This window comes from Gambusia affinis, linkage group LG17 (genome assembly GCF_019740435.1).
Source record: "Gambusia affinis linkage group LG17, SWU_Gaff_1.0, whole genome shotgun sequence".
Lineage (NCBI taxonomy): Eukaryota > Metazoa > Chordata > Actinopteri > Cyprinodontiformes > Poeciliidae > Gambusia > Gambusia affinis.
The window spans coordinates 9,701,885-9,725,879 of NC_057884.1; the positions used below are offsets into that span (position 1 = coordinate 9,701,885).

Consider the following 23,995-nt stretch of genomic DNA (forward strand, 5'->3'; position numbering starts at 1 on the left):
AGGTTAAAAACTAATAAATCAGATAGATCAACAAAATAATGTTAATGACCAAAAATACAGAAAAAATGGACATAAAGGTTTTTTTTTTATTTTTTTTTTTAATTAGCCACAAAAATTAAGGCCGCTGTGGTGGAGCTGACAATGTTACAAACATATACAATATTTTGCACAAAATGTTAATGTTAGGATAAAACGTCCTCGCACTGGTACTTATTTAAACTGAGCTTTCATGCTTTCATATGGGAATCCTAAAATGGATCAAGGTTTTAAGTAGTTTAGTTATTCATGACATCACCTTTCACTCATCTAGAAAAGTGATGACTTGTTAAAATCCTTATTGGATCAAAGCTTTCATAAATCTATTGTATGCATTCTCCACAGAGACACTTAAAACCACAGCGCATTGCACTCAGCAGCTTCTGCACGACAACATAAAAATACACTGATGGTCCCTTTACAGCATCAAAGGGCGATATGGAAAGATACCCAATATTAAATGACATTTTCATGCCTTATTTTTCTCCACACCTGTTCTCTGAGAGTCAACAGAAAGGACTGCAAAGAGCTCCATTATAAAAGGTCTCTGGAGTCACGGTAGCACTGTGCTAGCAAAGCAACAAGTTATGACTCATGTTTTCCTACTGGATACATTTTATTTTGCCAAACTGATTTCTTTGTGTACCATTTAAATGGTTCTGTATTTTCGTACACTGTATGTAAATATTTGGTTCAGCTGTAAATATGTTTGAAAGAAACTGTCTGTAGGTCTCCTTTACATTGATAACTTCGACGTGCAGAAAATCTTCTATTTGCTCTTGTGCTACAAATTGCAATTACGGTGCAACCACATACACCCAGATAACCATCCAGCTATGAATGCTGAAAGAATGCTGATGATTATGTGTTTGTCCTCTCTCTCTTTCTCTCTCTCTCTCTCGCTCTGTCTCTGCAGTGCGGGCTATGATGCTGTCCTGGACAGGAATGTAGCCATAAAGAAACTGAGCAGACCCTTCCAGAACCAGACCCACGCCAAGAGGGCATACCGGGAGTTGGTGCTCATGAAATGTGTCAATCACAAAAATGTGAGTTATTGTTTTCCTTTTAATGCATTGGGACAAAGAAAGTAAAAAAAAAAACAAAAACAAAAAAAAAACCAATACACTTCTGCTGGCAGCAAGATTCTATTTCTGGCAAATTCGCTCTGCTACAAAGTGCACACTAGCCCCCGTGCAATGTTGTGACCATGCTAAACACTGTGCCTGCAGGAGTGCAGCAAACTGGTGAGAGAGAGTGAAACCAAGAGCACTTGGAGGGATGACTGTAATCCCTACTGCTACACTTTGTCTCCCTCTCTTTGTTTCCTGTCACCAGGCTTTATCCCCTTCTCTTACCTCCATTCCACCTCTTCCGTCTACTTTGTCCTCTCTCACCAGTGTCCTTCTCAGCAGACATTATCTTCTCACAGTCACTTTCAATCAATTAGTTTATTTTCCCTTTTTGATTACCTGTATAATAACCCTCTGGCTGCATTTTCTCTCTTTCAGATAATCAGTTTATTAAATGTCTTCACGCCACAGAAATCATTAGAGGAATTCCAAGATGTGTGAGTTTCTTTTTGTTTTTCATTAATCTTAAATATCTGTTTTCGTTTGTGTCCATTTTGTGTTCCTCAATCGATAGAGGAGAGCCGCTTGGGGGGTAGTCAGGGAAAGCCGTCATGTTCTCGTACTGAATCATAAATGAGAGCATGTTTGTTTTTAGAACAGTTCCTCTACTCTGGGATTTATACGTCTCATGTGACAAGAGCTTTTTTTGTTGTAGTTCATGCAGAAACATTTAAAATGTCTGCGTACAACTAACCCGTCAAATGTCAAACAAGTCATCACTTACTGAATGGTCATGGCATTTTCCCAGGTACCTTGTGATGGAGCTTATGGATGCCAATTTGTGCCAGGTGATTCAGATGGAGCTTGACCATGAGAGAATGTCCTATCTGCTCTACCAGATGTTATGTGGTATCAAACATCTGCACTCAGCCGGCATTATTCACAGGGTAAGAGAAGACAGTGAGCGTTTTTTCCACCTCTACCTGTTAAATTAACTTTGCATTGTGTGCTTCCAAATCTGTCACGATGATCAATTGTTGAAAGTAGTAAAGCTTGCAGTCTGCTTGCACAATATTTTGGCAGCAGTCATATTGTTTGTAATATGAGAGTCTATTTACTTTTCAAAGCAGATCAGACTCTACAAATAAGCCAAGTTGTGGGAAATGTCAAATAGGATCCAGTGTTTCCTGTTTTTGCTAGTACATCTCAGTGAAGCATTTCTCTGACAGCCCAACTGAATCAAATTTAATATAGGTTAAATGGTAAGGTTTAAAAATAAAAATAAGTTTTAACAATGAAATGTAGATGCCATATTTGATCTTTGAGGAAATCTTTTTTTTTTGGTTAAATAAAATTCGATGCATAAAGATACACTTGATAAATATTATCAATATTTTGACAGCAAATGAGAGATTTCTTTTTATTTATTTGATAAGTTGAACATTTATGTTTTAGAATTTTTAGGTAGGAAACTGTACATATCTTTTCATCATTTCACAAATCAAGAAGGAGCGATTAACACAATAACACATACAGGAAGAATATTCAACTCATTAAAAAAAAAGTGAAATCATGTTTAAAATCTGATCTGAACTCTTCTTTTGAAAACCAAACAGAATATAGACAAAAGTATAGAAAAATAGGACAAATTACTAATTTGTCACATAAAATTTATGACAATTTTATTACAGAAGATCCATTGTATGAACACTAAATATAGTTTCTTGTAGTTTTAATAAAATATTATGTTCAGATTTGCAAATAAGATACATTGTACATTTAAAATAATATTTGCTAGTTTTGTGTTTGTCTTTGCAAGGTCAAAACCTTCCAGTTGTGACCCAGCATAAATCAGTATTTGCTTTTTTTTTTCCTTTAAAGAACTAGAATAATACAAATTAGGACATTTTGTAACAACAAAAAATACATCCGCATAAGTAGGTAGTTTTTGTATAATTTTACATATTTTCATGATCTAAACAAACAAAATTGTGTTTAATTTGTTCAGACGCATAAATAATTCTTTCTGATTAGCTCTCTCTTAGATTAGAGAGGACTGGTGTCGCTCTCACATTGGCTTTAGCAGCTCCCTCCTCAATAGAAAATATAATGTTCAGTAATTTAAAGATTGCACATGTTTGTTTTTTTTTCCTCCTCTCTAGGATCTCAAACCAAGCAATATAGTGGTAAAGTCTGATTGCACTCTGAAGATCCTGGATTTCGGTCTGGCTAGAACTGCGGGCACTAGTTTCATGATGACCCCGTATGTGGTGACGCGATACTACAGAGCCCCAGAGGTCATCCTGGGAATGGGATACAAAGAAAACGGTGAGCTTTGCCAATGACAGGGTGTGTTTGCAGAGTCACAGATCTCTGTCAGAAAGTTTAGAAAGTCCAGCACCTGCAGCTGATCAGAGAGCATCTCAACAGTGTTTGTTCTGTGATAGAGCTTAATCATTGCAAAGGCGAAAGACGTGATTCTGGTTGAATCGCAGTAGAGCCGAAGTGCTGGCGCAGTGAGTCATTGATTAAAAGCCCTCAGAACATCAAGACACATGACTGAATGCCAGCCTTGCTATGATTCATTAGTCACACTTCTAACTTAAAATGACAGCCTGTGGGCTTTGAGTTTCCTTTAGATAATCAGTCCTTCTAATGCTCTGCTTTCGTTTTCACTGTTACTTCTTCAGCTCTTTATCTTTTGTGTGCATGTTGAGTTGTAACATACTTCTCACCTATTGAATAATCTGCTAATCACTGTAGGCTACTCTAACCTTTGTTTCCCCCACTCTTTCCCTTTGCTCCCTGTCTGTGCCACCTTCACCTCTCTGCGTGCAGTGGATATTTGGTCGGTGGGGTGCATCATGGGAGAAATGGTGCGCCACAAAATCCTTTTCCCTGGCCGGGACTGTATCCTTACTAACACAGAGAGAGAGATTGTGTGATGGTACCCCAATAGAGTTATTTCATTTTTTATTAAATTTTTTTTAAGGTAGTTTTGAAAACGACACACATTAAGTTTTATAATGAACTGACCTCATTTCAAAATACTTAGACAGGACTGCTTTAAAAAGTAAAAATTACAACTGAAATAGACACAGTGCCTTGAAAAAAAACCCCCAAAAACATCTATCTACAGTACAGTATTGCACTGGAAAAACAATGAACTGCTGATACCTTCATGATTTGGTTTTGTAATAATCCTGTCCAGTTTGGACAAGAAGTTATAGAATTATTATTTTTTGTTGTTGCTGTTGTCGTTTAATCAACACTAACAATCTTAAAAGGCTGAAAATAACCAACAGAAATGCAAAGATTTCTTTCAGAGTATGATTTTAAATATTTCATTAAAGGCAAATATACCAAAATAATACTGCAAAAAAAAAAGAAAAAAAAAAGACAAAAAAACAATCACACTATTTGGGGCTATTACATGGAAATGGTCAGATATACTTGAGTTTTTGCACTGCCCTGTTCTTGACTTACAATGGCTGCCACACTCTGAGTTCTGCTTGTCAAAAAGAATGAAAAACCTGCATCTTTATTTCTTCACACCACCTCAATTCCCACTAAAATATATTAAGTTATGTGGCTGCTAGGAGTGAAAACTTGGAATAGGCTTAAACTAAAGCATTTGATGCAAATAAGACTTCATTTTTAATATTATTTTCATGATTTTTTTACTGGAGTAGTAGACCTGATTTTTGCTGTATGTCACAGAGGTGCACTAAAACCACTCATATTTGACCAACATTGTATAACATGTTTATTCTTTGTAGTTCCAACATTTCTTTTAGCAGCACTTCCTCTTCATATGTGTTGACTTTTAATTCAAACATCTCCTGGCAAATACATATTTCTCTGCTTGTCTCTGAATATTTAAAATGTGCGCTGTGTGTTTTAGAGTGCAACTAAGTGTGTGTACTTGGAGTGAGAATGAATGTCAGTGTTTTTGCTCAATAGTCCTCATGTTATGGTTTTTTTATTCCATGGTAAATGTGTGAACATATGAAGGACATCTTGCCATCTATGAGAGCCTATGAGAGTCACAGCATTCGCTTACTCAGTTTGAGCATCTGTTAGTCATTGCATAGTTTAAATTACGTGACGTTGTGAAGAGGATCTATGCTTACAAGATGAATATTTTATGATGTATTCTCAGAAGATTCATGCATCTGAATAATTCCAGCATTTCTCCAACCCCATTCCCAATGAAGTTGGGATGCTGTGTAAAACATAAATAACAAATGAATACCATAGTTTGCAAGTCCTATATTCAATTAAATACGCTACAAAGATAAGATACTTAAAATTGAAAAGTAACTACAGCAAAAAAGACAGCCCTACATTTTATAATGGCTACTTTGTTGTCAACTTCAGAGCAGTTTGATAACTGCTCTGAAGTTGGGTTATTTCCACATGTAACATGCTGCCCAAACAAGAGTTTCATGTCTGCAGATGGCCTTTAAATATCTTTGTGCTTCAAATATCATTTGTGACAAAAGGCTCATTAGGTTGTTGAAGCCTTGGACAAATGAGTTCCTCTTTGCCTCAACTCAAAACATATGCTCCTAATAAGTTAGACATCTTTCTGATTTATTATGGCTTAAAGAAGAACATCATAAATCATATGTGTCATATACAGTTGCAGCATACAGGATGTTAGGATGTTTTTGACAGTAACAATTGTGACTCTGGTTGTGCATTATGTTTGATAGTAAAACAAATCAACGCAGACACCTCCACAGGACTGTAGATGTGAGTGGATACATTAAGCATGTCGAAATGCTTCAGGAATATTTTTATTTTTTTTGTATTTTTGTGTCACATTTTGACGACATAAAAAAATGACCATGTTTACTATGTAAAATGGTGACTTAATGTAGCTAAATAGCCATAGGAAGTGATCAGACACCAGGTGCTGGGGGGATTCCTCACTCTGCGGCCTTGTACATGCAGCTCCTGGAAGATTAATGAGCTGAACAGCGAGAAAACCCTGCAATGAGCTCAGCAACTTCTCCTCCCTTATGTCTCGGCTTTTACTGAAATTGTTGTCATCTGTATCTGCCCCCATCATCAGTTTTCTTTTTACTGCAAATTAATGTGCGCTCAGACAAAAATTTGGTTAATCTTCAGCTCGTTCGGCAGTGGTGGATTGGTACCTCATATTTAACGCTATTGGCCTAAAGTATAGTGACCTTATTGAGGTTTGAGTCCACCCTGTGCTTTGTCCAACAAACGATGATGGAGTGCAGCAATCTGTCCACTGAGATAAGTCACGGTACCGTAGGCCACAAGGTTAGTTGTTGTTTAATGATAGATGATTGTAGCAGCAATGTCAAAGAGAATCTGAAGGTTATTATTCAAGGTAGACTGTTTAATTGTAGAAGTATATAAAGTCTGATGCACTTGTGTTAATAGGCAGACATCAGATGAGCATCAATTGATTTTTTGATTGTGTTATTTTCTGCTCTCTGTTTAGATTTTTAAAAATTTATTTCTCTAGGAGCGCAGGGGGAGTTTAAAGCTGCCCGAAAAGGTCAATGAACATGTACAAGCATCATCATCGGACCAATCCCACCAATAATCACTCACACGGCTGCTGATATTTTAAATCTTTCAATTTTTACTGAAAACTACAAATCTTTTTTTTTTTTTTCTCTAAAAGTATAAATAGGATCAAAATGCAAGAGCAATTACATAGTTTCCAACTTCAGTAGTTACTGGAAGCAGCAAAGATATCTTGGAACATCACAGCTTACGTGATTGTGTGTGTGTGCGTGCGTGTGTGTGTGTGTGTGTGTGTGTGTGACACCAGTGGACATGTGGTCAGTGGGCTGCATCTTTGGAGAGGTGATAAGAGGGACAGTTCTGTTCCCTGGGTCTGACCGTATCCTTCCACCCTCTGCATACCTCCTCTCTCTGATTCATATGGAAGCCTGGAAGCATTTTTGACAAGCTGAGGAAAAAAAAAACAAACAAAAAAAAACCCTCAGGCTGTTTGACTAAATCTGAACTTGTAGCAAGGAGGAATATGGATTAAAGCTGTGAGAGATGGGAAAATGGGACTTTACTGGCTCCCACTCAATGTGTAATGGTGACAGTGAGGAGGTATTACTATGAGGATTCCCAGCTAAATAAAGCAGTAGCTGGCAGAATGACTCCACATATTTGTTGGTATAAAAGAAACAGTAAGGATACCGTTCATGATCCACAACTGTCTCATCAGAAAGTCTCTTCACCAGATTCGTGTCTCTATAAACGATAAGCAATTGAATTTCTTATTTATTAATTTTTTTTTTTTTAAACTGCCTTTTCAGGAATATCATGACATAATATCTCCCTAACATTCTGTGAGATGATACGATGCTACATATTCCAGGTGTGTTTCCTTTAACCTTGACCTGCCACGCCAGACATTGACCAGTGGAACAAGGTGATAGAGCAGCTGGGCACGCCCTCTCCAGAGTTCATGAAGAAGCTGCAGCCCACGGTGAGGAACTACGTGGAGAACCGGCCAAAGTACGCGGGCCTCACCTTCCCCAAGCTCTTCCCCGACTGCCTTTTCCCTGCTGACTCCGAGCACAACAAACTCAAAGGTGAGAGCCAAGGTTTTATATTGGCAGGATGCTCCACCTGTTGACAGAATGGATTTATTTTGACTTGATTATTTGGATGAATTATTATGTGGGGTCAAAAAAGGCATAAATAAATATAAATATATCTTTATTTATTCATCTCATCATGGTTAACAGGAGCAGTAAAACACCTGAGTAATAATAATTAAAAAGAAAAAATTTAAAATGTTATGCTGATTTTACCAGAAATATTTTCCTAGTCAAGCTTATTTGTATATCACATTTCAGTAACACGGCAGTTCAAAGTGTTTTACATAAAAACATAATACAGTAGCTAACTATGAAGCAAGCAATAAATATGCTATCATCCAAATCATGAAGCAAATATTCATAAATATATTGATTCTTGTTCCATTTGTTATTAATCAAAGTCAGTTCTAAACAATTGTGGGTTTTTTTTCAGCTCTGTTTTTGAAGAAACTCTGGGTTTTGGCTGTTTTGCAGTTTTCTATTAGTTTGTCCCAGATTAGTGGAGCATAAAAACTGAATGATGATTCTCCATGTTTGATTCAACTTCCGAGGATTCAGAGTAGAACCAGAAGACCTGAGAGGTCTGGAAGATTGCAACAACAACTGATCTTTCATTTTGGTGCTACGCTGTTCAGTGATTTAGAAACTAATACAATTATTTAAAGTCTATTCTCTGAGCTACAGAGAGCCAGTGTAAGGACTTCAGAACAGTTCTACACAACATCCAAACTTTTTCTATGAGAAATAAATGAATTACAAAGGAGCCTTTAAATCTCCAAATACACTTTTGGGAACTTTGTAAATAATCCAAATTAAAAAAACGTTGTGAACACTTTGTTTGAAGGGGTGTGCACAGGACTGGCATAGCGCTGTCATAAACATGAAGGAGTCTTTATGAATGTTTACAACTGTTGACATGAAGAAATGTAATTATTTATCAAATATTGATAAGTTGACACTTGTAATGCACTTTTAATGCAACTTGTAATTAAAAGTCTCATTATTTACCGAAAGACACTTTATGACCAGAGTCATAAACATTCAGAAAGACTCCTTCATGTTCATGACTGTTGCTAAGTCATGTTTATGACTTTTGTAATGTCAGCCTTATGCACACCCCTTCAAATAAAGTGTTATCGTTTTTTTTTAAAGAATATTAAGGAATTATTAGGTAATTTAGGCAAACTATATCACATTCTTAGATAGGTATAAACATCTTGCTGTTTGAGCAGAAACTCCCATTTCCTATTAACCCCCAAACAACCAGTCAAAAAATAAATAAATCCTATTAACTAAAAAAGTCTAATTCCCCATAAAAATCAAAAGCAACCCCAGGATTTTCCAACCCTGCTAGAGTGACTGAGTTGTCGCCTTTTAGCTTCCTTGTTAAAATTCAGAGCTGAGTACTGAAATCCCAATCAGAGCTCCCACCTGGCTCTGCTTCTGGATTTGATCAACCCTGTGCACCTTCTTTTGCTCTCCCAGCTGAGAAAGCAGGAAACAGAACATCCATTTTACAAGAGACAGAAAACTTTTCTGTTTGAGTGTTCCCACATCAAAGCTCCAGAGTTGTTAAATTGTCATGAACCAGTTTTGTATGCAGGTTGCGGGCTGCTGAGGTGACGAAGTTAAAGGAAAATCACCCAGAGACACAGTGGGAAGGTGTGAAAGCAGGTTGAAGAAAGGAGGGAAACACTCGCTGTGCTTTGGATCTTGGATTTGTTACAGACTGACAGACAGCGATGTATGAGACAAGGATGTATAGGAGAGGAACCCATATAGGAGTTGCTCCATAGATTTGCTCTGTTTTTGATACTGATAAGAGAAGAATCCATTCTCCATTTTTCCGTTTCTGTTTTCAAACTGTAGCCTCTTTACTCCATAGCTGCTGTAGAGCTGTGACAAATCAGTTCAAGGCGACTTTCTCAAGAGGAGGAAAATTTCCCCCTTGAGTTCATTGAAAGAAAATATCCATACTGGAAAGAATACATTTATTTGTGCAATAAAAAGAGAACAAATCAGAGGAATATGAGAATAAAGGTGGAGTAACATGGATATGTCCTTATTCATTTCCGCACCTTATTTCATCATTGTTTATTCCAAACAGCTGAAAGCCTAAAAAAATATTCCATCCTGCAAGCTTTTAGGACAAAGGTCTGCTAAATGCTTTTGCACAATTAGTACATTTAAAAGGTAGCGATTTGATCAAAAAGGAACTGAGATATTCTCTACATTTATGGATCTTAGTACATTTATTATGAAAGGTAGCTTTTGTATTTGCTCTACTTCAACCTCCTTTTACTCACCTGATTTCAGTTTCATAAGTATTTCTTGAGAAATATCACCATAGAACCACTGGGACCACCTTAAACCGTAAAAAGAAGAGTGAATAATCTAAACTGAGAAATATTTGTAATATAAAGGAAATGAGGGCGGATCTAAAATGAACAAATAGCACTAATCTATGTTTAGTTGTTGCATACTGATATTTAACATTGCACTTAATTAAGAACTATATTTTACCAGAATCTTAGGCGTGCATTACTGTCCAGTTCTTTAAATTTCATGGTCATTTGTCTTTCCTCCTCATAGTATTGAATTTGTTGGTGCACGCAGTGTTTGGATAACTGTTTCATGTCTCATTTCAATCATAATTTAAAGTCATTTGTCTGAAGCCAGAATGTTTATCATTACCATCCAGCCATGATGAGTTTCTGTAAGATAAAAATGACCTCTTATAACCTTCTGTTTTTAATTATAGCTCATTTTTTCTCCTCCCGATTTGCTTTATCCCAATCTTCCCTTTCACATATGAAATGCAGAGCGATGCTTTCTTGTCCGTGTGAAATCAGCTGGGTGCTTTTGTGTTTTCTCTTTCGACTTCAGCAAGCCAGGCCAGAGACCTGCTGTCTAAGATGCTGATCATCGACCCTGCTAAGCGGATATCAGTGGACGAAGCCTTACAGCACCCCTACATCAACGTGTGGTACGATCCAGCTGAGGTGGAGGCGGTGAGTAGGCGGTGTGTGTGTGTGTGCGCGCGTGTGTGCGCGTGTAGTTGAAACTCAGTGCTGTCCATTTGTGTTTGATCAAGCACTACCCAGTTTTGCTTTTTATTTGTGAGACATACATGTTCATCTCAATATCTTTCTGTGCTCCCTGCTTTTTACTTTAGCCTCCACCTCAGATTTACGACAAGCAGCTGGATGAAAGAGAACACTCTATAGATGAGTGGAAAGGTAAGAATAGCTTGTTTTAACCAACACTGCAAGCTAAATGTCAACATTTATTGAGTCTAGTTAATCTATGTATTAATTAGGAAATGTAAGGTATAACAGTGCATCGGGAAATGCCTATGCTTTTGTTTTGCAGTTTCAAAATACACAAACCACCGTTGTCTCTGCCGTGTCACGTTTCTCACACGGATAATGAAAAGTGAAGTTTCGCCACTGTTTGAATTTTACTGACTCTTCTATTTTTTGCCAGAACTAATCTACAAAGAGGTGATGAACTTTGAGGAAAGAACGAAGAATGGCGTTGTGAAGGGACAGCCTTCACCTTCAGGTACTCTCAGTACATAAGCCTAATCGCTCTGTAAGTGAATTTACTATAACCTTAATGGAGTTTTCCCTTGTAAATAGAGATTCCCATTGTGCTGTTGACCATGTGTCTATGTCTCTTGCATCTCGGATTAAGTGTTGTTCAATATAGTGGGTGTTTTTTAAATTTTATTTTATTTGATGAATAGACTTTGAGAACGAAATCTGCTACTGTTAAATGTACCTTCTGGTACAGAAAATATCTGATTAAAAAAAATGTGTGAATGTTTGTATTTGTGCATATAAATGTGTCGTGATTCATGATTTAAGGTTTCGGCTGTGTGGTTTCCTTTGCAAATGTCAGTTTTCAGCTGACATTGTAAGCCTCTAGTTATTCATGAAATGAGAGCGAGTGCTGTCTGCATTTTCCTGCATTTTACTGCCACACAGTGGCAGTAAAGAGTCATGTTGGTGCACTAATAATCCAGTCACACTACTATGTAAATTCAGTGAAAGAAACAGCTTTATCATGGTTACAGCAGCATGCCGATAAGAAAGAGTAACTAAAAAAAGCCGCTTGTAAAGTATAATAAATTTCCTCAGACTATAAAAACATATAATGTCTGTCCATCATTTGCATTTAGTCATTTAAACGGCACCTAAACTTTGTTATCTTTAATTCTTTAATTGCAAGAAGAGAGATAGCATTTTCCAATCTTTTTTTTTTTTTTTTTTTGCTCTCTGTATCTTATTTTCTTTATTCCCCACTAGTACATGATATCCGCCCTTTTCTGTGTTTGCAGCTTGTTGCAATTAAGCAGATTGGCCGCTCTGTAGTGCCTGATGCTGAGCGTATCAGACGCAGTGCAGGAGCTGCAGGCAGCACTATTTCACTGCAGCAGGAAGGTGGAGGAGCAGAGAACACATGGTGCCCCGGTCAGAAGTTAAAAACACAATATCCTTAATACCGTTTTAAATTTGTTTTATAATTTATTTTATTTTTTTATTTGCTAACATGATCCAAATCACAATTATACTTAAACTGCTTTCCACTTGCATGTTTTAAGCATTCTTTGTTTATTTTTTTTTTTCTCTATTAATTTGACAGCAGAGATTTTATTTTTTCTCAAAGTATTGGTTTATCAATAAACTTTTGGGCCCTGTTTTAAGGACAAGTATAATAAGTTTTACAATCATAGGTTTGTAGCTCACAATACCTAATTTTTTTTTGATGTTTTAAGTCAAGAAATACGTAAGAGGGCATGAAAAAATGAGTGAAAATTCAGCTGTATTCTCGACTACCTAATATTCAATTGTTTCAAAATCATCTAAACGTTTTCTCAACACAGTTTTTGGTGAGTGAGAAGAAGATTTCTATTCTCTTTTTCCACTTTTTACATAAAGCTCACCCAGATTTCAAGCATAAAGAGCCATTTGGGATAGTAAGGGCGCTCACTGCTTGACAACCTGCACACATCCATTGGCATATTCCTGTTTGAAATATCTTTCTTGTCAAGAAAACATCAATTTCTGTTTAAGGTAACAGACTCTGGAGTGCTTCCAGGTGATGAACCTGCGCCAGCATCCATGTGTGCAAAAGTATAACAATTTCAGAAGGCACAGCTCCAATTGCTGGTTTCATATAGGTTATTAAATTATCTATGTGCTTTGAAATAAAATCTATAACAAAGCAGACTGAATCTTTTTTTAAATACATAATTTAAATATTCTTTTTGATTTTCTGGATCTAAAATTTATTGATATATGCCTTTTAAGATCTTAGTGGCCACCTTCAAGAAACTGCTGCAGATAAAATCTACTCTATCTGTATTAATTGTCAACTACAAGCCAACAGACTAGAAAATTTTGTTCTATTTCACCAGCATAGAAAGAAATATGATCAAGAAAAAGTTAAAATTGTGTTCCTGAAATGCTGCATTCAACATGTTGTAAAACATGTTGTTATATATATGTGGAAAGAAACAGCCTCCTAAAGCTCACAGTTTGGTGGCATGTCTAAAAGAAAAGCTCAATGGTTCCATATTATCAGTCATTAATGGAAATAAATCGATTTATCTCATCCATCGCGTTATTACCAGCAGAACTGCGAGTGCTGTGACATGAACTCGGTTCCCATTTCTGAAAATGGATAATTCTGTGATCTCCTGAATTTCATCACTTAATCTGTGTTAATGATGAAAATACAGAATAGCAGGTAAGACTGAGAGACCTCTGATGAGGTCTCCGAACGTTTGCTGCTGACTGATTCTAACTTCAAGAAATGATCAATAAAAGAAAAGTGAACATTTTTTAACGACTTCCAAATGACCTGACATGAATTGTGCCAGCGCAGCAGAGTGTTTAATGACGACATAAATCAAGGAATGTAGAGAGAACTATCAAAGAGCTTATTGATATCATGTGAATGATTACAATTGCTGCCGCCTAAATAATGCGGGGAGCTTTTAATGGCCTTTCATTAGAACCCACACAACTCAAATCTTAATCTCTCTCGTCTCATCACACACTGTATACTTCTGGTCAGATGCTCGGAGACAATCTTTATAGACATGAATGTCATAATAACTTGGGGGTTTGAACTATTCTTTTCTTTTCAGGCTGCAATAATGCTAAAACATACAACTCCAGTAATCCTTAACAACAGGAATTGGGTGCAGCATTTTTAATATAATGTGGATTTTCTCAAAATCCATGCAGGATCAGAAGCCTCTTCGAGAGTTGCAGAGAACCCACACACACTTGTAGCAGTCAACAACCTTTTTGCTTTGTTCTGGTTGATTATTTTACTTGTATTCTCCTCAGACAATTTGCCGTTTTCCTGTCACCCAGTTCGGGTGTTAAGAATAGTATATATTTACATATATGTAGTATTTTATAGGATTAGCCTGTGGCCACTGTAGATATCTAGTGTTAGCCTTAAACATTTCAAAACCTATTTTGATCAGCAGTCATCAGAAACGTTGTACAATTGCCCACTGCAATATGGGCATTATTAAATATTATGAAACTAATCTCTGGTTATTTCATGATAGCAAAGAAGTGGCAAGAAATTTGAATATACCTATTCAAACAGTGAGCAAAGACACATGTCAAAGCATTGTTCAGAATGGATGAACCAGGCTACAATAAGCTTTGGCAAAGCCTTTGCTAAACCCGAAACGAAACACAGTTAAAGCATTTTTGAAGTTTGATGAAAAAACAAGATAAAGGTACATCAAACGAAATATTAATGGGTTGTCTGTGTATAAATTATATTTGAACTTGAATGTGTAATTTTGACGTTGCGCCACAATAAGTTTAAACTTATGCACTCATGCTGTTTGCTGTATTAGCTGTTTATCCTGGCATAAAAACTGTTCAAATGCATCGATGAACAAACTTGACCTTCATGCCTCCAAAGGCTGCTTGGGAACATCTGATCAGAGCTGCAGTCGTGACTCTTTCCCCTTAGCGGATGTTACTAATGTTGTTATCTCTGTCCCAGTAATGCAACTCAACTTCACTCAGCATCCATCCCCCCTGTGCTGTCCGTGCTTGCGAACTGTATCTTCTGGCTATATATATTGTTTTATCAATCTGCCCCCGTCAGAACTCTTTTACGTTTTAACCCTCCTGCTGCTGTTGATTCCCGTAGCACAGGTGCAGCCGTGAACAGCAGCGAGAGCCTCCCTCCCTCCTCCTCTATCAACGACATCTCCTCCATGTCCACCGACCAGACCCTGGCTTCAGACACTGACAGCAGCCTGGAGACCTCCGCGGGACCCCTGGGGTGCTGCAGGTGACTATCCGCCTGCCTGCGCAACCCCATGTACTTCCGAAGGTGAAGAACCCAACAGATATGACCGATGAAATTGAAACGATGTTTAAAAAAAAAAAACCAAAAAAAAAAAAAAAAAAAAAAAAAAGTAAAAAAAAGTGAAAGATCAAAATGAATATACTCTGAACAAAAACATAAGCTATTGAAACAGTCTGACATGATGAAACCCAAAGCCTGTGCATTGTCATTCAAAAAGCAGCAGTGGCATTAAACTAAAGATAATGAGCTGAGATATATGTTACTGATCCTCTAGTTGCTTTGCTTATAACCCCTTACTCCTGAAACACACACGCACACGCATCTTGTATATGGCATCCAAACAAAAAAGCCCCGCGCCTCCTGTAAAATGCATTTTGGCCGGCTGCTGGTCCTTCCTAACTACTTCCACAAGCATCTGTGTCTAATCGATGTGGCAAGGTGGGCAGCCATTGTCTTCATCGCTTTTGGTTACAAAAGAAATTTCCATTTTTTTCTGCATTCAACTCTGAACCTCAACTCATTTCCTTAGTCACTCCCACCCAACATGAGTTTTGAAATGCAACTTTGCCTGTACTGTTTACTGGGTTTTGTACATCTTCAGGGAATGTGCAGTCGCTCTCACCCACAGCTACTTGTAAATATTGTAATTCTGTACAGCTGAAGGGGAGACAGATTTGGGACTGAAGGCCAGTACATTGGGAGATTTTTTTTGCTTCGTTTTTGTTTTTGTCAGACTAGCGCTCACCTTGCCACATCACTTCTCTACACCTCGGTTGCCCCTCTGCCTATCGCCGTAGTTGTGCATGATTAGATTAAAACTGTGCAAATCACACTGTATGCTAGAGAGAGAGAGAAAAAAAAAACAGTCTGTACAGAGACTTATATTCATGTGCTATGTAAACTAACTCCACCACAGACATTAGAAGGCGGGGTCTGGTCTCAGAAGGACAGGGGTGTGTCTGTGAAACACGGGCAAGCTGAAAAAATGGTAAAATAAGGATGAAACGGTCTGTGTTCTCAGAAATAATTTGCACTGGTGAGTAATCTCCATGCTGTTTCCCCTGGCGATGTACAAACAGTCCCACCACCACCCCATGGGCTGACCTACGGCGTTGCATGTCACTGTATAAACCGCCACCGTCGAAAGAATTGGAAATGTTTCACTGTGGTTCAACCACAAAGAGGCTTCTTCCAATTATTTGACTCCTTTAACACCATTCAATGAGACAAAGGTGAAACAGTGGAGAGGTTTAAGGGCAAACAAGGAGTGTTAACTTTGAAGCTGTGACTTCACCTGACAAATAAACACGCTCTTATTGTTACCGCATGCTACGCAATCATACTTTAAATAGGCCGCTGGATAGGATTCGACTGCCATAATTCCTGACTGAATGGTTCATCTATTTATGTATACCAGTGGGAGGAATCTGAACATGGCTAGTTTAATTTGGAGTAAAGGAGTGCAGCTGCACCAAAAAGAAGAAAAAAAGTCCCTAAACCACAGTTTGGTGAAAGGATGTGGGAAGGCCTTGTTTAACCTCCATTTTTTTTTTTTTTTCAGGATTGCCCTAGTTATTTAGCCACTCAAATTGTGAGCTCTTTTAGCTCTTTTTTCAGCTTCGTCTCCAGCGCATTCAAAGTTGTCGCATCTTAAGTCTTTAGAGATGTAGTACTTGTTCTGCACTGCTCAGCCGCACTCCACTGCATTACACTGCGTTACCTGAGTGAAGTCGGCCCCTCCACCTTCTCCAAATCAGACTATATCGGTGTCAAACGTTGTGCTACGTTTGTGCAGCAAAAAATGGTGTTTGTGCTGCTATGATTTTAAAGATACAAAGAAATGTTCCTAGAGGTCATCAAAGGTCAACCAGCCCCCCCCCCACCTTCTTCAAATCAGAGAAATGGGTGTCAATTAACTCGACTACGTTTGTGCAGCAAAAACGTTTGTTTGTGCTGCTTTGGCTTTGAAGATATTAATGAAAGGTTGAAAGTCAACCAGCCCCTCCACTTTTATGAAATCAAACAAAACTGGTGAACCTGAATTTAGCTTCTTATGATATTAAGAATATTAATAAATATTCAAAGTGTCAATGATGAAATTGTGTTTATTTAATATTGAGGCAAAATGGCAAATTATTTAAAGTCAGTAATTTAATGGGCACTAAATATTGTCACAACAATGGCAAATAGGGATCCTAACAAACAAGCAAACAAACAAACTAAATGTGCCCAAAAGTATGTTGTATGTTGCTACGGTTACATTGAAATTGTTTTAGAAATATATATATATATATATTTCAAATCCTATCCATTTTTAGGTAGTTTGTTTGACAACCCATTGGTTGGAATAAAAGAAGGATGGAGAGTTAAAAGGAGGAAAGCCTAGAAAGGAAGGAAAGAAAGAAGAAAGGAAGAAACAATTACATGTGATATGTTTTGATTTCCATTGCCATAAGTGCCACATTTTGTTTTTCTGCTATTATAGCGACCCAGTAAGATAACTGCTAATGGTCTCTTCGTCACAACCTCGCTTGAACTGCACAGCATGAACTAAGCCGATTGATAACTCCTGGCTTAAGCCATTGTTTGTTAAATAAATTGTCAAAATAAAAATGCAGCAGGATGTCTCCACTGTACAGAAAGGTGTGGAGAATTGCTGAGTTGGTGGCGTCTGCCTGTATATAGTCTCAATCTCAGCAGCACAACATAATTGTTTTCCTGCAGTCTAGCCACAAAACTGTGCACATCCAAAAAAATCCCAAAAAAATCCTGACTTCGAACAGCTACTTTGTTAACACTCCTGAAGCCAGTGCAGTGTAGGTACCACAGAGAAGAGGGCGACTGAGGTTGGCGTCTCCAGAAAAAGCTACGACTAGCTTGGCTTTCTGTTCAGGGTCTGGGTCAGGGCAATCTTTCAAAAACAGGGTGCGACTTTGAAATGTTTTGTGTTTTAAAATGTTCAAATAATTTTTTTTTTCACCTAAAGGAGCTCCACAGCTTGAGTTGGCTCCTTTGTACCACAAATACACACAGTAGTGTTACAGTTTTTCTACAAGGCATTTCTGAACCATGTAAACACTCTCTTCTTTTTCATATCTTGACATGTTCCTGGTCACAGTAATATTGACATGTCTTAATGTCTTTCCCCCCACCTCCTCTTTTCTGAATGTGAACTGTTAATCATTTTATTCAACATCCCTCTGGACAATTTTCTTGTGATTAAAGGTGCTTTTGATCCTGGTTAATGTGCCTGAAGAAGAAGAAGGTTTTGTCGCACAAACTGCTGTCTTTTTTTGTCCCCCCAACACCGAATGTAGAAACAGAGTTTCACAAGCACGCATGTCATTGTCCTGAAATTTTAAGTGGTGACCTAATCCGGACCTTTACTGCTGTTGCTTTCAAGAATGTCAAAGACAAACTCAGTTGTGTGTTTTGGAAGTTGTTTGTGTGTCTCTTGGTGTTCAGTCACATTAACCAACGGATTCAAAAACTTTACTGTCAATCATGATCCAGATTTTTGCGGAAATATTTCAAGGTGATCTCGTGTGTTCAGAATCAACAACATGTATGTCTCTCAGACTTTTATCTGTAACCTGAGGATGACTGACCTGTCATTTAGCCATAACATTGCAAATACTAAAAAAAAAGAAGTATACACGTCACAGGTTAGGATACGTCTTGTAGTATTGACCCCCAACCTACTGATTTTCTTTCACACAAGCTCAACTGTAAATAATAACACTCCAAAAAAAATGCAATAAACATTTTTATTGCACTCAAACAGGGAGGCAAACTACTGTGAGGGTCAGGCGAAGTGTCTCCAAAAATGAAACCCTGTATAGCTCATCTGAATCAGGTGATGTTGTTCTTCAGTTCTTTTCCGACTCCTTCGCTCTTGATTCTTTTGCTCCGTGCTGTTTTAAACAAGTCATTCTTTTTGACATTGTCAGGTTAAACACAAAAAGAAACTGTATCTGTTTCACGCTGATCTCAGAGCTTCAGAATATAGCGTTTCGAGTAAAAGTCAAAATTGATGCAAATGAAAACAGAACAAAACAAGCAAAAAAAAGATTTAAAAAAAATATTGAAAGCTGTTACTGTAAACACAACATTTTAAAGGAACTGTGTATGTACAAATAGTATATGTATGTGATTGAAAATAAAGAAAACCTTTGATCTTGGACTATGGTTGATTTTTTTGTTCTTTAATTTAAGTCTTTCATATGAAAAGTAGACAAGTATCATGCATATTGTCTGGCAGGATGAGTAAAGTCTCCTAAACTGTTATTGCAGAATAAATACACAAGGAAAAGGGATTTTATTCCTTAGTCTTCTAGTGTTTGCTTAGTAAGTTAAGATAATCAAAAATGTTTATTTCTGAGAGCCCATTTTAATCATGTGTAAACCTCCACAGAAAAAAAAAACAACAACCCTGTTTCACCATGCTATGAAAAGCTACTCAGAGAAGAAGAATCTACCAAGTCAAAAACAACATAAAGTAGGATACAGTTGCAAAGGCACACAAGGATAAAGACCTTAATTTAACAACGGGTCTTGCAGCTAAATTTGATTTTTGGACCAGATTTAACACAGCATGTTATCATCATGCTGTGTGCATTTTACAAAATAGATGGCATTGTGAGAAAAGTACATTTTGTGGGAAAAAAAGAAAAAAGGTCTTCTGGATTAATTGTCATGATGTCCGGTTTTGGATGGTGAGGATAGAAGCAGAGGAGCCAGGATGAGGTGCAAATGATGATTTTAATGAAGGAAGTGCACATAAATCATCACAAGAGATTTATGTACACAAGAGAGCAGAGGCAAGGAGCTCAGAATCTGGTAGCAACTGGTAATAGTACACAAATGGAAACAACAAAGACCTGATGGGGAAACACAGACACAGGTGGGTATAAATACACAGGGAAGGTAATCAGTGGAAACAGGACACAGCTGGGATCAATTAAGGGGTGGACAAGACAATACAGAAAACCCAAATCCTCACATCAAGTGGCTTAAGGACAACGAAGTTCATATTCAGAGCAAAAGTAAGTCGGGCGGCAGTTTTGACTGGAGGAATATGACAAGATTTCCAATAGCATACACCTGCAGACTCCACTGTAAGACCTAACACCACTATAGGACCTCAGTTTGAATCCCCTTTCAGGTTCCTGTATGTTGTCACTTCTAGTTCAGATCTGGTTGCAGACGTAGCCTCAAGGAAGTTAGCAGGCAAGTTTTCATGCTGTCTCCTGGGATTCCTGGAAACCACAATATACTGTAGAATTATTAGAAGTGTGACAGAGAATCATTTTCACTTCCTCAGTATCAACAGTGCTGCTTTGGTGACTAGCAAACATAATGGGGTACCAATATTTACATTGGAAATTAGTTTTCAGTTAGTATATGATACCATCAAGGCAAGTGCAATAACTTTAATATGGTTTGGGAAGAAAAGCATGTACATATTGATTCACATTCCCCTTGAGGGTCTGTAGGATTTGTGGGAAATAGATTATGGTGAGAAAATATTATTTTTCCTATCTAAAATCTGTATATACATTCTTATTAATATTTGCTCCAATCCCGGATGTAAAAATCTAATAAGAATCTATTTTACCGTTCCTAATTTTCAGGTTTGATATTTTCAGGATTGATATTTTCAGGGACAATCGTTGATCCAAACACCCACAGACACTTTAGCAAGGTGGCTGCTTAAACCACTCAGAAGTAAAGAATACTGTATGTTTTTCATAAACAGGCCCACTCTAATAGAGGTGAACCAAAAATAATAAACAGCTGAGTCTGTTGACAAAGATACAAATTCTACCACTGGAAAAAAAAAACGAAAACAGGACATAATTATTGGAATGAGAATGCTAAATAATTTTCAGTACTAGTGTTTAGTTAATTAAATTTAGTATAAAACTGCTTTATGGATCTGCATGCTGTATTAAAAAATCAAGAGGTAATGACAGCAGTAGCGCCTTTAGTGATGTCATCTGGGAGAGAATCACAGCTAGACAGTTAAGTCATTGAAAAAGTATGTAAGAATAATTCTTTAGTGTTGGTGGTAATTAACCATCATGATAAAGTTTATATGTAATAAATATGCTCCCTGTGTTGCTTGATTAATAGTTCTGTATATAGCTGATGTCTTGGTTTTGTTTTATTGGTAAAGTTACCGTACATCAAAATAACAATAATGTGTGCACTGCATTCCTTCCAGAATATTAATTTTGACATTTTAGAGCTTCTACTCTTGTAACACAGCCCCATTTTTCTCCTGTCTTTATGACACAGACAACTTTAAACATAAAATTGAGCTATAACGCAAAACGTGAATCTTATTTATAATCAACATTATAGCCAAGTAACACCCAACTCTGACTCTTCTAGTTATATACTACACAAAAAGTCCATATTTATTCACTGAAAAACACCCAGACTCAGAATCACAGGAAATGCATTTTTATTTATGTCATGTCTTTTCAAGGATCTTTTGAACATCAAGTATCACGTCTTGCACGAGTTTCAGTATCCGCCATCACCTTAGTCCATTATCTGCTCTTAGCGTGGAATTCACAGAGTGAGGTGGCACCGTCAGCTGGCCTAAAGCCTATTATTTCCCGGTGAAGAGTGTGAAGAGAGAAGTGTAGAGTCACCTCTCTATTTGGTTGTCCAGGCACTTTCTTTCTCTGTGCACACATCCCAGATGCCCTGCAATGACCAGCAGCAGGTTTAAAATGGGGAACAATCTCTGGTGGAGAAGCGTTAAGCGCGTTCACGACTCATACGACCGGACTTGTACCCGTTAGCGAATCCAGGCCGTGTGTAGACGTTTGGTTTGAAGCTACATACATACGCTTGGTGAATAGAAAAGTCTTGATACACTTGACGCGTATTAAATTATTGTACACAAACCCTCGTGAACCTCATGCACCTTCATGCGTTCGTCATCTGCCAGTAGATCTAACAGACGGGCTTTTAAAGTCATTGATGCTGACAAAATTCTTACTCTAGTCAGATTTTTTTTTTTTTTCAGTTAAAAACAGCTGTGTTGGTAATTATCCAGCAGCACCTTTTGCATTTGTGCCATAGGTTTAATAAAAAAAAAATCATCTGATGGGTGTTTATATACAATCATCTTTTACAATTAGCATTTTATTCAATCAGAGTTTAAATTAGAATTTCCACAAGAATTTGCTACATATCTCTTGAAGTGAAAAGGTATATTTTCTCCTCAAATTCTGTATTCTGGACAAATATTTGTTGCCTAAATCTCTGACAGTGCCAGTCAGTCACTTGTTACGGGAATACATCTTATATTAAGTGAAGGCCCTAATGATATTTTTACAGTGTTCTGTCACAAAGGTGGAATGATTATCTAGCAAGAAACTCTACTAGTGGATGTACAACTTTTAATTTATTGTGAATTTCCTTCACACTATGTCAACATTATACATAAAAGCTTCGAAATATACCATCCACTATAAGCAACGACTGTGGGCAAGTTGAACATGGAGCATCGTTTTATGTCCATCTGCACGACATGGGCATTGACAGAAGCTTGTATTATACGGAAAAATTAATTATTATTTTTTTTATTTACTGAGGTTTGTTGGATAATCGTTCCACCATGAGGAAGGATTAATTCAAATCCATCAATTAAAGCCCAAAATGAATATGCCATGCTTGGTCAACGATGAGTGTGCGTAAACTTCTAACTGGTACTGTATGCAACTGACCAGTTGTGCCAGGCTTAAATTGCAATTTTAAAGCTACAAAACCTCCATTTGTACAGCTACCATGCCATTTAAACAACAAAAACAAAACCACAGTGCAGACTAACAAGTAGTGTCTTCAACATCTAAAAAAAAATATTTACAGAAAGGTTCTTTTTTTTTTGGTCAAGAGTAAATATAACTACACAGAAGTACAAGCAAAATACACAATATACTTGCAGTGTCAGTCAATCTGGTTTGCAGATTGACTGACGGAACATTCAGTACCAACTGGTGGAGACTGGACAAACATAGAAGTGCAAGGACAAAAACAATCCTGATATAAAACATATCCCCGTGACGACTTTGCTTAAATATCATGAACATTTACTTGACAGATTCAGTTACAAACATTTGCCTCCAGTCGTCTGCATCGTTTCCCCCTATGTACATGAGCCCACACAGAATGACACAATAGGGCAATTAGAAATTAATACAATTGGTGAGAAGTATCACTTGATTATTTTTAGGTCCAAGGTTGAGGATATTTTTTTTTTTTCATGTTTTTTCACATTTGATATTCCCCACATAAAATGTACAGTTTACTGACACACTGATGAAGCTTTTCTTCCCAGTGTGAGTGAGCACCGCTGCAGTTTCTGAGAAGGTTAGAAAGTGTCCATGAGGTGTTTAAATAACGCTATGTACAAATATAATGTAAGCCCGACATCACTCCAGGTGATGTCCGTATTTACACAGGTATCCCTTTTTTAGCTGTATACGTTTATTTTATATATATTTTTTATATAAAACAGGCCCAGATTTCCTTCAGTCAGCATCCTAATCCTGCCTCAAGTCCCATCAGCATTCACATCCATGAAATGAATAAATGAACCGCAGTCTGCCGTTCACTGTATCCAGATGGCGTTGTTTCGGTCCGGTCGGCGGGGTTCTGTGGCTGTGCTGTTGCCAGTCGCCGTGAGGTCGCTGAACGTGGAGAAAAACTGCTCCATCTCTTTCTGCAGCATCTGGTTTCGCCGCTCAGCATCCTCCTTGGCCCGTTCGGCGTTACGCAGCTTGATTTCCACCATGGTGTACTTCTTCCTCTCTTGGTCCAGCTCCTCGTGTAGGCCCACCATCTCCGTCTCCAGCTCCAGGTTGCGCTGCTCCAAGCTGGAACAAGAAAAACAAAAAGCACGAGGAG

The 23,995-nt window shown here is 37.6% G+C and overlaps 2 protein-coding genes across 10 annotated transcripts in view; one reads left to right on the plus strand and one right to left on the minus strand.

The window, feature by feature from the left end:
* mapk10 (mitogen-activated protein kinase 10) overlaps positions 1–19,253 on the plus strand; it is a 39,067-nt gene extending 19,814 nt beyond the window's left edge. For 2 of the 5 annotated variants that reach the window (XM_044144089.1, XM_044144088.1), the window contains exons 4-13: positions 953–1,082; positions 1,545–1,603; positions 1,915–2,053; positions 3,269–3,434; positions 3,945–4,016; positions 7,523–7,705; positions 10,601–10,725; positions 10,890–10,953; positions 11,201–11,278; positions 14,914–19,253. In XM_044144089.1, coding sequence (XP_044000024.1) covers positions 953–1,082; positions 1,545–1,603; positions 1,915–2,053; positions 3,269–3,434; positions 3,945–4,016; positions 7,523–7,705; positions 10,601–10,725; positions 10,890–10,953; positions 11,201–11,278; positions 14,914–15,056 — 1,159 coding nt within the window. In that variant the 3' untranslated portion in view covers positions 15,057–19,253. Of the gene's footprint in view, positions 1–952; positions 1,083–1,544; positions 1,604–1,914; positions 2,054–3,268; positions 3,435–3,944; positions 4,017–7,522; positions 7,706–10,600; positions 10,726–10,889; positions 10,954–11,200; positions 11,309–14,908 lie in introns of all 5 variants that reach the window. The other 3 variants (XM_044144090.1, XM_044144091.1, XM_044144092.1) reach the window with 3 other exon arrangements.
* Positions 19,254–21,522: 2,269 nt separating this feature from the next.
* Positions 21,523–23,995, minus strand: part of arhgap24 (Rho GTPase activating protein 24) — a 64,089-nt gene continuing 61,616 nt past the window's right edge. For all 5 annotated transcript variants that reach the window (XM_044144084.1, XM_044144083.1, XM_044144086.1 and 2 more), the window contains one exon: positions 21,523–23,964. In XM_044144084.1, the coding sequence (XP_044000019.1) occupies positions 23,700–23,964 (265 nt within the window). In that variant the 3' untranslated portion in view covers positions 21,523–23,699. The remainder of the gene's footprint in view (positions 23,965–23,995) is intronic.